This window comes from Corvus brachyrhynchos, unplaced genomic scaffold (assembly GCF_000691975.1).
Source record: "Corvus brachyrhynchos isolate BGI_N302 unplaced genomic scaffold, ASM69197v1 scaffold490, whole genome shotgun sequence".
NCBI lineage: Eukaryota > Metazoa > Chordata > Aves > Passeriformes > Corvidae > Corvus > Corvus brachyrhynchos.
The window spans coordinates 1,988,528-2,000,804 of record NW_008235774.1 but is presented as its reverse complement, the minus strand read 5'-3'; the positions used below and the strand labels follow the sequence as shown (position 1 = coordinate 2,000,804).

Here is a 12,277-nt window from a genome sequence, read left to right as displayed (position 1 = left end):
ACACTCGCCCAAGGGAACGGGCGCTGGGTGCAGCCCCGCGGGAGGGGAGACGTTGCTCCTCACTGGCCTCTTTGCCTCGGCAGCGCAGCGGCCCCGTCCCGAACGATGGAGAACTACCACATCCTCGAAATGGTCGGCGAAGGCTCCTTTGGGCGCGTGTACAAGGGGCGCCGGAAGCACAGCGCCCAGGTGAGGGGAGAGGGTTGGGGCTCTGTTGTATGTGGCTGGGGCTGATTTCTGGGGGCTCTTGGGGTTTATTTTTTTTTTTTCATTCGGCTTTCTGCTGACATTCCTGACCAGCTCCTGCTGGCACTGAGTCATTTGGATTCAAGGGACATCAGGAGCGACCTCAAGACCTCACAGCAGGGCCAGCGCTAAATTTAGATCCTCTGAAACCCTCAAGACAAACACCCTACAGCTGGTGCCTGACTATTACTGGGATGAATGTGTTTTCCTCTTATCAAATTGAACCTCCCTCTGTTTCAATTTGTAATCCCTGTGTCGTCCTTCCACGTGTTTCAGTCCCCTCACCATCATGGGTCTCTCTGCTATACCCACTCCAGCCTACTGATGTCTTTCTGGGCCAAAAACCTGGCCACAATATTCCCAACATGGTCCACAAGGTTCAAAATAAAGGCCAATAATCACTTCCCTGCAGTTCCTGCCTGTTGATCCAGCCCAGGGTGCTGCTAGTGTTCCTCATTTCCAGGGCACACTGCTGGCTCATGTTAGACCTGCTGTTCACCAGCATCTTGAGGTCCTGTCCCATGTTTCTGAAGTCCTGGTTTTATCTGTGTTCACTGATTACATTTCTTTGCTTTAAATGCCAGTGTGAAAAGAAGTGTGAGCACCAGTGCTGATGTGCAAGGGCCTGGGGAGAACCCTAGGTCCAACGGGCCCAGTGAACAAATATCTCATTGTTCTATTGTCTGTGTTCAGCTGGAAAGTACTGAGTCCTGTTTGGGTTAAAAGCAGCCTTTGCCAGGGTGGGTCTGACCAGGAGCCTGGTCTGATCCCAGCTTTTCCTGCTTTGAAAGGTGGTGGCCTTGAAGTTCATCCCGAAGGTGGGGCGGTCTGAGAAGGAGCTGAAGAACCTGCAGCGGGAAATTGAGATTGTGAGAGATCTCCATCACCCCAACATCATCCAGATGCTTGACAGCTTTGAGACTGCTAAGGAGGTGAAGGGGACTACTCCAGACAAACGCTTTTTCTTGACTGGGGCAGGGGAAGAAGGGCTGTCCCCTGCTGTTGTAGGGACATCTTTCTCGGTAGATGGTAGTGACTTCATCCCAGGGTCTGGTTAGTGTTTTTCAGAGCCCTTAAGTATGTGCTATGTGGGGAGCCAACACCTGTGTGGGCTGCATGGGCTGTACTAGGTCATATGCAGAGGTGAAGGAGCTGACCAGGGGGTGTGTGATGCAGGAAAAGTGGTTTGAGATCACAGTATGAGTGTGACTCTTCACTCATCAGTCTCTCCAGAGACTGGCTTTTCACTGATTTAAACTCTCACGGGTAGAATATGATAATAGAGGATTGAAGACCTCTATGGGACATGGGAACATGAAATGAAGTCATTAGACAGCAGATTCAAAACAAGCTCAAGGGAGTGATTCTACCCACTGGGCTTGGAAGTACCATTCTGGGCTTGTCCTGTCCTTCCCTCTTCCCTTGTTTCTGCTGGCTGTCTTAGATATGGACAGCTACAAGACCTCTGCCAAGTGCCAGGTCCTTGCTGCAGTGCAGCCATGGGAGGTCTATTCCATTCCAAGTCCCAGCCCAAGCTGATGGACTTTGCACGATGACACTCCAACACCTCCCTCAGATTTCTTACCCTGCTCTGTCCTGGTCCCCAGGGCCTGATCTCACCATGCTGCTCTTCCCTCCAGGTGGTGGTAGTGACTGACTACGCAGAGGGAGAGCTCTTCCAGATCCTGGAGGACGATGGGAGTTTCCCTGAGGACCAGGTGTCTATCATGGTAGTGGCCATGCAGTGTTTGCTGCAGGCTGGAGAAAACAGGACTTGTCTGCCTGCAGGCAGAGGGTCTCTGCTGTGAGCCAGGAGATGTCAGGAGGGTGAGGGTGCCTCTGGGGCTTTACCTGGCAGAGCTTCTGGAAAGGATGGAGAGGAGGCCAGGTTGGCACTGTGGGACAGTGGGGTCCTGCAGAGACCTCAGTTTCTCTGTTCCCTTTCCAAGGGCCACAGCACCAGACTGCTGCCTTGGCTATTGGCCTACTCCAAGAAACTGCTGGCCCACAGCTGGGGTTGGTCCCTGCCCCAAGCAGGACAGAAGTAGAAGTAGTGTGGGAGCCAGGCTGTAAGGGACCTGGCCCCCATGGTTGTGCCAGTGGGTGGCACCATGGGACACAGGGTGAGGCTTCTGTGTCTCTGGCAGGTCCAGACCATAGCTGCCCAACTCATCTCCGCTCTCTATTACCTGCACTCCCACCGCATCCTGCACCGTGACATAAAACCCCAGAACATCCTGCTGGCCAAAGATGGTGTTGTCAAGCTCTGTGACTTCGGGTGAGTGCTGAGGGAGATGCTTGGCCTTGGAGCAGCCAAGGGGTGTCCTGGATGCTGTAGAGGAGGAGTGGGCGAGTGTGGAAGGGGGCCTGGATTCTGTGCATATTTAGAGGTTAAGCAGAGAGGAGAGATTTTGTCCTCCAGAGGGAAGAAGTATTGGTAAATTCATAGGGAACTCCCTGGGAGCTGCAACAGATGTTTCAGCCTGAACTTGCGATCTGTGCTTTGCTCTGAGCAGCTTTGCCCGTACCATGAGCATCCACACCATGGTGCTGACCTCCATCAAGGGCACCCCGCTGTACATGTCCCCTGAGCTGGTGGAAGAACGGCCGTATGACCACACAGCAGACCTGTGGTCTGTGGGCTGCATCCTGTACGAGCTGTTTGTGGGTACTCCTCCCTTCTACACCAACAGCATCTTCCAGCTTGTCAGCCTCATCATCAAGGACCCTGTCAAATGGCCCATGACCATGAGCCCAGTGTTCAAGGTAAGGGCCGAGGCCCTGTCTGCAGGGTGAGATCTGTTAATGCAGTTTTGGCCTTGCCTGCTGCTGTAGTGGGTCACTCTTAGCTTTTATGTCCCCTAACAGGGACTTCAGAACATAGAAAAGCAATGAGAGCTGGACCTCCTGGAAAGGGAACCCCTATCACTGTTACCAAATGTCTGCTGTCCATAAGCTGGGAAACTGGGTCCAACAGCAGAGGAGTGATTTATTGTGTTGGGAAGTGAAATGTCTTCCCATCTGCCCTAGGCACTAGAGCTACTCCTTTCCCAGAGCTAGGAAGGAAAGGCAGGCCTCCTGGGTGCCCTCACTGGGGGAGACTGGTGGGTACATTATGCTCACTGGTGGGTGCTGAACATGTGTCAGTGATCCTGCTGCTCTGCTGCTCTGCAGAGCTTCCTTCAGGGTTTACTAATGAAGGACCCCCACCAGCGCCTGTCATGGCCAGAGCTGCTTTCTCACCCCTTCATTGCTGGACGGGTTACTGGTGAGTACTTACTCTTTTTTCCAAAACTGTCCAGGTCTGTTTCCTTCTACTACTGGCTGGAGACTGGGAGGACCTCCCTGCCCTGCTGTTTTTACTATCCTGGTCAATGCCTCCCTCCTCTCAGCTTTTTCCAAGCAATGACTCCTAGCTCCTGCACCTGGTCTTGCTCTGGGTCCCTTGGGATTCCCCTGGGATCTCAAGAGAGATCACTCTCTCTGTGTCACAAGGTAGAGCTGCTGCTGAAGTTCTCCTCTTGCCTCCCCAGTGATTGATGACACAGAAGAGCATGTGATCTCAAACCCCTTCACCACCAAGCTGTCCCCAGAGCTGCAGGCCCTGAAGGAGCAGCAAGTCCATTCCATGGCCCCCAGGAGCAGCCAGTCCAGGATCCTGAGAAAGGCCCAGCAGAAGATGGCTGAAGAGAGACAGAAAAAGGTGGAGAAAAGCGTGGGGTTCCCCTGGTTTTGTCTGACAGTCATGGCAAAGGAGGGGCACTGGAATGGTTCCTGGGGGGAAACACATAAGTACATGGGTCAGGCTGGGGTGTCAGTGACACACAAGGCAGGATGTGGGGTGCTCATGGTGGTGGAGTCTAGGGGGCTCATCTGGCTGAGTAACCCTGCCCTGACCCAACTTCTCTGCCATCACCAGGGGCAACTGAAGGCAGGTGATGCATCTATGAAGGATTCTGACAATGGACCTCCCACGCATAGACCCAGGGCAGCATCACGGAAGGCAGCCCGTGAGGAGAGGGAGCCATTGGCTGCCTCCAGTGAGAAGAATCCATGTCTCCTGCAAGGGAAAAGCAGCATAGCAGAGTGGGAGTTTGAGGAGTGTCCTCCCAACCCAGGGTGAGGAAGGCTGAGGCTGGGGCAGGAGGAAGAGGGAAAGAAAAGGTCTTTCACTGACTGTACTGTTTCCTTGGCCAGGCAACACAGCCTCTCTCGAGACTATGAGTGGGAGTTTCCTGAAGCAGGTTCCCATCCACAGCCTGGTGCTGGCAGGACAGAGCCCTGGGGCAGGCACAGCACTGAGGCTGTAGACTTGGAGAGTGAGGTAAGATGGTGTCTTAAGTGAGGACAGCAGGGCCCAGTTGCCAGGGGCTGGTACAGAGACCCTGGGACTGGCAGGGTCTGTGGCACCAGTCCTCTCTCCTCTGTGGCTAGGAGCTGGAGAGCAATGAGGAGTGGCAGCATCTGATTGAGGGCACTGAGCCCTCAGCCATGCAGCTGAGCATGCCTCTGAGCCTCCTGAGGGACCCGGCCTTCCAGCACTATGTCCGGGACCACCTGGCAGACTCTGCTCAGCAGGTAAGTGATGGCTGGCCCAGGCAACTAAGACTGGAGACTTGGATGCTGCCTTCTTCCCCAGGGTTGGGTTGGAAACATTTGGAGAGTCCTCAGTCCAGCCAGCAAAAAGATCTTCTGCTTTTCCAGGAGTTGTAGCTGTCCCATGCACTTGGCTTGCCATCTGCTCTTCTGCTGTCCTCTGCCTGAATGGGTTGAAGGGCTGCTCCGTGGCTGGTGGAGAGACCAAAACTGCTGCTCATTATAAGCTCTTCTGGCTCCTCTGTGTCCAGGTGCTGGAAGGGATGCTGGAGGGAGCCTCCCATCTTCGTTCTGTGCTTCGTGTTATGGGCAACCTCCTGTCTACCCAGTGTGATGCTGAGCTGCTGGACCACTTCTGCCAAGAACTGAATGTGCCTCTGTCCCTGCTGTGTCTAGCCAAGCAGATCCTGGAGACTGGTTGCACCAAGCAGGTGAGTGTAGAACCCCAGAGAAATTTGGGCTCCTTCCAGCCCTGCAGAGTGCTGGTGCTGAGGAGGCCCTGGTGTCCTGCTGGATTTGGCTCACAGATTCCTCTTCTAGGCACCCTTGAGAAGGGGGAGGTTCTGGCAGGGAAGGATCCTGTCACAGTGGTGTGGGGATGGCCAGCAGACAATCCCCATTTGTGGTTTCTTTCTGGATTCTGCAGCAGCCCTGGTGTATCGCTGTGCTGACAGACATCCTCATGGTGACCAAAGTTTATTTCAGCAGTGAATGCAGCCTGGAGGAGAGTGGGCAAAAGGACAGGTAGGAACAACTTTTTGTTCTCTGAGGTCTCGTGTGGCCACTTTGGGGACCTGGCAGTAGGTAGAAGGGTGGTGTTCATAGTCTGCAGCTGGAGTTGCCTCTGTGGGGAAGCATCATGGTCTAAGCGTTTCATGCCATATTGCTGAGCTTACAGAGGAGCACTTTCCTTGAATGGGACTAATTAAAGGAAAGGCACAGTTGACAAGTCCAGTTGTGCTGCCTGCTGACAGCAGCTCACAGTGTGAGTGTGTGCTGCCTGCTCCATTAGCCAGCACCATGTGGGCGTGTTCAGATCCTGTCCTCACAGCAAGGGGCTGTGTTTCTCTGCACTCATTTGCCCCTGGGCCCCCCCCCCAGCCTGCAGGCCTTTCAGGAGAGTGCTGACTGCTTCTTGTCCCTGCTGCCGGAGCTGCTGGCTGCACCAGTTGACACTGAGATGAGACTCTGCCAGCAAAGCCTCCTGGTAAGGGTACCCCCATCTCCCTCTGCCACACCCTCTGCCCCAGGGACAGAAGCTATGGGGTTGTCTGTGTATGTTGGGGGAACACAGGCTGAGGACTGTGCTCCTAACTATGGGGTCTAATGTATTCTTGTCAGGGCAGGCTGTCTGACCCCTTGGGGTTTTTGTGGGGAATTGCATACATAAAGAAGGTCTCTGAGGGGGCACCTTTGCTGGCTTTACCATTCTGGTGTGGCTTTACCAGCTGAGCTGATGGCAGGCACAGTCTCTTGTACACACCCTGGCACCAAAACTGTCACTTTGCCAGACATGCTTCTGGTTCTGCTGCCAAAAGTTCTGCTGCTGGGATTGTGCTGGGTGGGCACAGCAGGTTCTCAGCGTTGGAGTATGATTCACATGTGGCTCAGGCAGGAAATGCATACAGGCTCACATTTTATATCATCTTGCTTTTAGCCTTTGTTTTTGAGCTGCATGTTTTAGAGCCAGAAGAATTAAGAGCAAAAATAGCTGTTGGACATGCTCTGACAGGCTGTGATAGAGGTGAGAAGGGACATGTGCCTCCATATGTACCCCTCACTTCGGCAGCGTGCAGCCATATGTGGGTCCCGTACAGTAACCTGGCTGGAGTGGACATTTGGAGGTCCCTGAAGTTCCAGCATGAGTCCTTCTCCCCATCTCTGCTGTCCTCCCACAGCTTCCTCCTGTGCTGTCCTTCTCTCCCCTCCCACACTCAGTCTGCAGTGATGGCAACCCCTGTGTTTTTCCCAGTGCTTCACCCAGCTCTGTGAGAGCCTGGACACGACAGACCCCTCTATCTCTGCACACTTCTACACCAGGCTGCGAGAGGAGTATCAGCCCCTGCTGAACAGACTCCTTCAGGGATCCATCTCAGAGCAGCCTGCTCTTCGAGGTAGCAGTAGTAGCAGCTCGCCACATCTTCCTGGGGTTTCTTCTCCCTCCTGCCCTTGGGCTCCATCAGAGCACTGACGGCCATTGTAGAGCTGTTGGCCAGAAGAGGTGGCTGAAGCTTATCTGTCCAGACCCCTGCTAACTTGGGCTCTCCTCCCTCAATCCCAGATCTCACCCTCCTCATATCACAAGACTGACTTTTCCTCTCTTGCCATCCAACCCCATCCTGCTGCCCCTCAGCACCTTCAGCATGACTCCCAAGCTCTGTCCCTGTGCAGGTGCAGCGGCGGAGGGCAAGTCAGCCCATGACCAGAGTCCATGTGTGGCAGACGTCTTCCTGGCTGCGTTGGCTGCTGCCTGCAGCATCCCCCTGGAGAGAAACAGCTGTTGGGAAGCCAAGCAGCAGGTCAGACCAGCTCTGTGTACAGGGCGAAGAGGTGTGGTCTCCACAGGGGCAGCAGCCCTTTCCAGGAGGATCTCTTTCTCAGCAGTAGAGTGGAGGGCTGGGATCCTCTGGCTTTCTTGGCTGCAGGGCTCATATTTGTGGGCTGCACCTCCCCAGCCAGCAGCTGACCCTAGGAATGTACAGATTCTTGAATCAATTAAGAGACTCAAACTTAGGATCTGAACTGTGAGATGGGCTAAGTAAAGAACTAGGCAATGCATGGAAAACATGAAGAATTCTTTTATTACAGTGATATGAACTGTAGGAAATCTGAAATTGAAGGGGCAGTAAGAGGGAAAACAATTACAGGTTTACATTTGATTCTTTAACTCTGAGTCAACAAGGAGGGAAGCAGAGGAGGAATCTTACCTTGCTCATCTCAGCTCTGGGACTGTGCATCAAAGCCATGCTAGGTCATGGCAGATAGGCATTCCTCAGTAGACACAGGCAAAACGTAGGAAGCAGATGCTTTCTTTCATTAAATTGTTGCTAGCATTAAACTTCTCTAGTCTGTGCAGTCCTTCAGGTACCCAGAGTGCAAAACAGGCTGATTTCTGCAGGTTGCTCATGCACTAGCTGAAAAGCTTATGGAAGGAGAGAGCCAGCAACTTGCAAGACTGCTGGGGAGATTGGAGCACCCAGGCTGCTCCTTGAACATCCTGAAGGTAATGGCCCCATCCTTTTATCTGTCTCTGCCCAGAGGTGCCTGGGCCTTTGCTCTGGAATTAGGAGCATGGGGAAGAGGGAACCGTGGGTTTAGCCCTCAGTGCCTCCCATCTGCCTGGTGTCAGTTATTGAATAAATGAGCTTATGGTAGCCATGGGGTGGAACCTGTCCTGGTAGGCATCTCTTCCCTCTGCTTTGCAGATCCTCTACGCTGGCTGCCATGCCTGTCCAAACCTGTGCCAGCACCTGGGAAGGAGCCAACCACTGTGGGATTCCCTCATGCAGCTCTTGAAGGGTGAGGTAGGACTGACCACAGCCCCGGTGGTGGAGTGGGAGCATGGGCAAGCAGGATGCATTCCTCTGAGCACTGGTCAGCCCAATCCGTGTGGGAAGAAGAGTTTAGGGGAGTTTAATCTGAAGAGTGCAGTTCTCCTCTGGGGCCCAGAAACACCTTCTTCTCCCCTGCTATGACTCCTGTTCCCTTGGTAGGTCCCTGTGGTGGAGGTGGCCCAGGAGGCAGCCTGTGAAGCCTCTCTGTACCTGCTGGCCCTGCTCACCCTGCAGCTTCAGGCCTCCCCTCCCAGGTAAGCCCCCACTTGCACTCATGGGTGGGAGAGGAAGATGCCTTGCCTTGAACAGCCCTCTGTCCTGCACCCTGCCCAGAGCGGGGAACCTGTCCCACTGATCCCTCTGATCCAGACATACCAGTGGAATTCTGGGCAGTGTGGCTGGGTGCTGAGGATGTGGTGAGGATGACCCAGTGCGGACAAGGAGGTGCTGTGAACCAGGGCTCCTCCTGAAACATGGCTGCTTGCCAGCCTTGTGGGTATTTGGATGCTGCCATTCTGCATGATGTGAAGCTGTGGGAACATAGTGATTGTCTCCTGGTCCTTGCATTTCAGGCTTGAGGAGGTGGTTACCCTGGCTGTGGACCTCATCACCCAGTCTCCTGTCGTGTCTCTCGTGGTAAGCCGCCCCCACTGCCAGAGCCACCACTGAGAGCCTTGCAGACCCCTGCATCCCATTTGGGCCTTACTGTTCCTCACTCAGGGTGGGATGAAGGGTCAATAGTGACCAAGCAGATGGGAAAGTCCCAAAGGTGCCGAGCTCTCCTTGTCCTGCAGGGTGCTGCAGCATTCCTCCTGGCACAGCTCAGTCAGCATGGGGTGGCTTTGGAGCTCAAGGGAGAAAAGATCCTACCAGGAGTGACAAATGCACTGACAGCGCCTGCAGAGGTATGGGATGGGGACAGAGAAGCTGGGGAGCCATGCATACCCCTCTGTGGAGGTGTGCAGAGATGGGCCCAGAAGGGTGCAAGTGTGATGCTGCTGCCCTCAAACCCAGCACCCAGCTCCAGACTGTCTCCCACTCTCTTACAGCTGTGGCTCCCCCTGCCAATGGGTGCTGGTCTCTATGATGGGCTCTTTTTCCTCCTGCTGGAACTCCTTGAACAGGTACCAGTCTGGCCATCTCCTTTGCCTTGTCCCTGCCAAAAGGTGTGGTGGCAAAAAGGCCTGAATGCAGATTGGTAATGAGGCTGAGGGAAACCAGCGAACTGTGCAGCTTTGGCTGAGCTGTGCAACCCCATGAGAGTCAGCTTATCTCCCTGATGGGAGATGGGTGGGGAGGGAGGGGTGATGGGAGAGTGGTGGGCAGGGAGGGGTGATCCATGAGCACACTGGAGTGAAGGAGGGCAGAGATGCCCTGGGCTTGACACTATTGAAAGGTGCAGCAGGACCCGTGGGCCATGTCCTGAAGGAGGGCAGAGATGCCCTGGGCTTGACACTTGAAAGGTGCAGCAGGACCCGTGGGCCATGTCTGTCTAGCCCTGACCTTCACAGGACCATGGGGCTGGCAGAGCCATTTATCAGAACCCTGGGGAGCCACGGAGGACCATGAAGGCCTCTGACATCTGCCTCTCTGCCTCTAGGAGGATGTGGCCTTGGAGCAGGGCTTTGCTTCCTCAGAGCTGTGGAGCCTGGTCTGGCATTGTGTTGCTGTGGTGCTTCATGTGGGCACCAACAGGGCAGTGCTGGAGGGAGACCCGCCCCCAGGTGCTGGTCACCACATGGCAGAGCCAGACTGGAACCTCCTCTCCCCTCAAGGTAGGAGCTGCAGGACAGCAGGGCATCTGCCCTGGACCCTGCTTCACATCCTGCTCTCAGACTTGCCCATGTTTGTCCCTGTTCACATCTGTTCCCTGAGGCCAGAGGACTCAGGTGGTTTTTCTTGAAGATTGCAGTGTCTTCTGGGGAGAGAGGGCTGGGCTGGCCCATGCTGTGTCCAGTTGGCAGTAGCTCAGCTGAGCTGGCTGTGGAGGAATGAAAAAGGGTGTCTATGCTGCAGGGAATGTCCACTCTGGCAGGTGTGACCACCTGGGTGGAGGTTTTCTGGTTTTGGGCAGGGAATCACAGAATCCACCTTGGAGCAGCCTTGAGGTAGCACAGACAGAAGTGAAGGGACTTTACGGCCTTCTCTAGCTTTGCCCTTCTGCCTGCTGTTTCCCCTGCAGGAACGCTGTTCTTCCTCAGCCTGGCCCTCAGAGTCTTCACTCGTGAGTCCTACCAGTGCCTGCTTCAGCTCACCCAGTCCCATGGTGTCCTCATGGTGACACTGAAGAGACTGCTGTCCCCTGGCTTCTTGGCATGCCTGGCACAGATGTGAGTTGTGGCAAGGGCTGGAGTGGGCAGAGCTCAGCTGCTGAATGGGGCATGGACATGAGCACACCAAGGGCTCAGAAGTTCCTGACCTGGCTCTTGCAGAGCCTCTTAGTGTCCGGTGCAGGGAATGCCCTTTGCCCCTTGCCCTGAGGTTTTTCTGATCACCTCTGTATTAAGCCCTCTCTCTTTCACATATTCAGGCAAGCAGGAAAGGATGGGGACCCTGAGGTTGTCCCAGATGTGGTCATCCAGGTCTGCCAGCTCCTCTGTTTCCCTTTTGCCCTGGATGTGGATAAAGACACCTTAGCACTGATCATGGAGGCTGTGAGAGATACCCAGATCCCTGCCCAGCTGCTGCAGGTACTCTCTTGGCCCTGTGTTCCTCCTTCCCCCCATACTGTGGTCACACCTCCCTACATTGCAGTCCCCAATGCATGGCACCACTTCACATCATGTTGGCAGTTCCTGCCCACACAGGGATGTCAGTTGGGTGCTATGTAGCCCTTGGAGAAACTTGACTGGCTGCTAAGCTTGTGCTGACCTGCTGGCTGCATTCAGCTGCTGCTTGGCTTGGCTCGGCTCGCACGTGAGTGCAGTGCACTCAGCAGTGCTGTCTGTCCTTTTTCCTTAGGTCTGCGCTCGCCATCTGCCCTTCTCGTTCACCGAGCTCCCCATGGGCCTCTTGTGCCATCTTGTTGTGTCTGACACACAGGTCATAGACCAAGTAGTGAGGGAAGCTGCTGCCTCGGAGCACATTGTTGCCTTCTTGAAGTCTGTCTTGTTCTCAGACAATGTCACACTCACAACTGACCTCCTGTCTCTCTTGGCCCACGTGGCCCGGACCTGTTCAGAGCACCTGCTCTTTCTCCAGAGGATCCTAAGGGACTCAGATGTGGCTGACCAGCCACTGACCTACCTGCTCAGCCACCAGCAACACCTGATACGGGCCAGAACCTGCAACTTGCTGGGCAACCTGCTCCGCCACAGCTTTCCCCCAGCGCTGCAGAGCCAGCCCGGTTGGCTGGAGAGGCTGCTGGAGTGCCTGTCGGACCCGGAGGGCTGCGTGCGCAGGGCAGCCACCTTTGCAGTGGGCAACGCCGCCTTCCACGCGTCTTGCCCGGCGGGGACCCTGCGCAGGGCCGTGCCCACGCTGACCCGGCTGCTGAGCGACACGCAGGCCAAGACGTGCTGCAACGCGGCCCTGGCCCTGAGCAACCTTGGCCAGTGCGGGGCGGAGCTGCGGGATCTGCTAATCCAGAACAGGGCCCCCGACCTCCTGCTGCAGGTGACCTGCCAGGACCCGCGCAAAACCGTGAGGGAGGGAGCCCTCGAAGCACTGCGAGCCCTCAGCCAGTACCCCGGGATCCAGCAGGTACTGCACGGGGACCTCGGCTCCTTTGGGGGACCTATGGAGTTGTGGGGACAAGGGTCAAACTGGTGGGTGACTCCTGTCCCTCTCTTGGCTGTGCAGGTCCTGCTGGCCCTCAACGCCACCGAGAGACTGGCCGCGCTGGCCGGTGGCAGTCCCCGGTCGCATTGTGCCCGGCACTG

The 12,277-nt window shown here is 55.4% G+C and overlaps 1 protein-coding gene across 1 annotated transcript in view; it reads left to right on the top strand.

The window, feature by feature from the left end:
- The first annotated feature begins 6 nt into the window (after positions 1 to 6).
- The window catches only part of STK36 (serine/threonine kinase 36), a 17,149-nt gene continuing 4,878 nt past the window's right edge, over positions 7 to 12,277 (top strand). The window contains exons 1-26 of the mRNA XM_017727168.1: positions 7 to 189; positions 1,038 to 1,178; positions 1,887 to 1,964; positions 2,394 to 2,524; positions 2,763 to 3,012; positions 3,421 to 3,514; positions 3,780 to 3,949; positions 4,166 to 4,365; positions 4,444 to 4,570; positions 4,681 to 4,824; positions 5,094 to 5,273; positions 5,489 to 5,586; positions 5,944 to 6,049; positions 6,815 to 6,956; positions 7,234 to 7,361; positions 7,961 to 8,065; positions 8,268 to 8,366; positions 8,556 to 8,650; positions 8,969 to 9,032; positions 9,191 to 9,301; positions 9,446 to 9,520; positions 9,997 to 10,171; positions 10,579 to 10,726; positions 10,927 to 11,086; positions 11,358 to 12,098; positions 12,198 to 12,271. Coding sequence (XP_017582657.1) covers positions 106 to 189; positions 1,038 to 1,178; positions 1,887 to 1,964; positions 2,394 to 2,524; positions 2,763 to 3,012; positions 3,421 to 3,514; positions 3,780 to 3,949; positions 4,166 to 4,365; positions 4,444 to 4,570; positions 4,681 to 4,824; positions 5,094 to 5,273; positions 5,489 to 5,586; positions 5,944 to 6,049; positions 6,815 to 6,956; positions 7,234 to 7,361; positions 7,961 to 8,065; positions 8,268 to 8,366; positions 8,556 to 8,650; positions 8,969 to 9,032; positions 9,191 to 9,301; positions 9,446 to 9,520; positions 9,997 to 10,171; positions 10,579 to 10,726; positions 10,927 to 11,086; positions 11,358 to 12,098; positions 12,198 to 12,271 — 3,920 coding nt within the window. The 5' untranslated portion in view covers positions 7 to 105. The remainder of the gene's footprint in view (positions 190 to 1,037; positions 1,179 to 1,886; positions 1,965 to 2,393; positions 2,525 to 2,762; positions 3,013 to 3,420; positions 3,515 to 3,779; positions 3,950 to 4,165; positions 4,366 to 4,443; positions 4,571 to 4,680; positions 4,825 to 5,093; positions 5,274 to 5,488; positions 5,587 to 5,943; positions 6,050 to 6,814; positions 6,957 to 7,233; positions 7,362 to 7,960; positions 8,066 to 8,267; positions 8,367 to 8,555; positions 8,651 to 8,968; positions 9,033 to 9,190; positions 9,302 to 9,445; positions 9,521 to 9,996; positions 10,172 to 10,578; positions 10,727 to 10,926; positions 11,087 to 11,357; positions 12,099 to 12,197; positions 12,272 to 12,277) is intronic.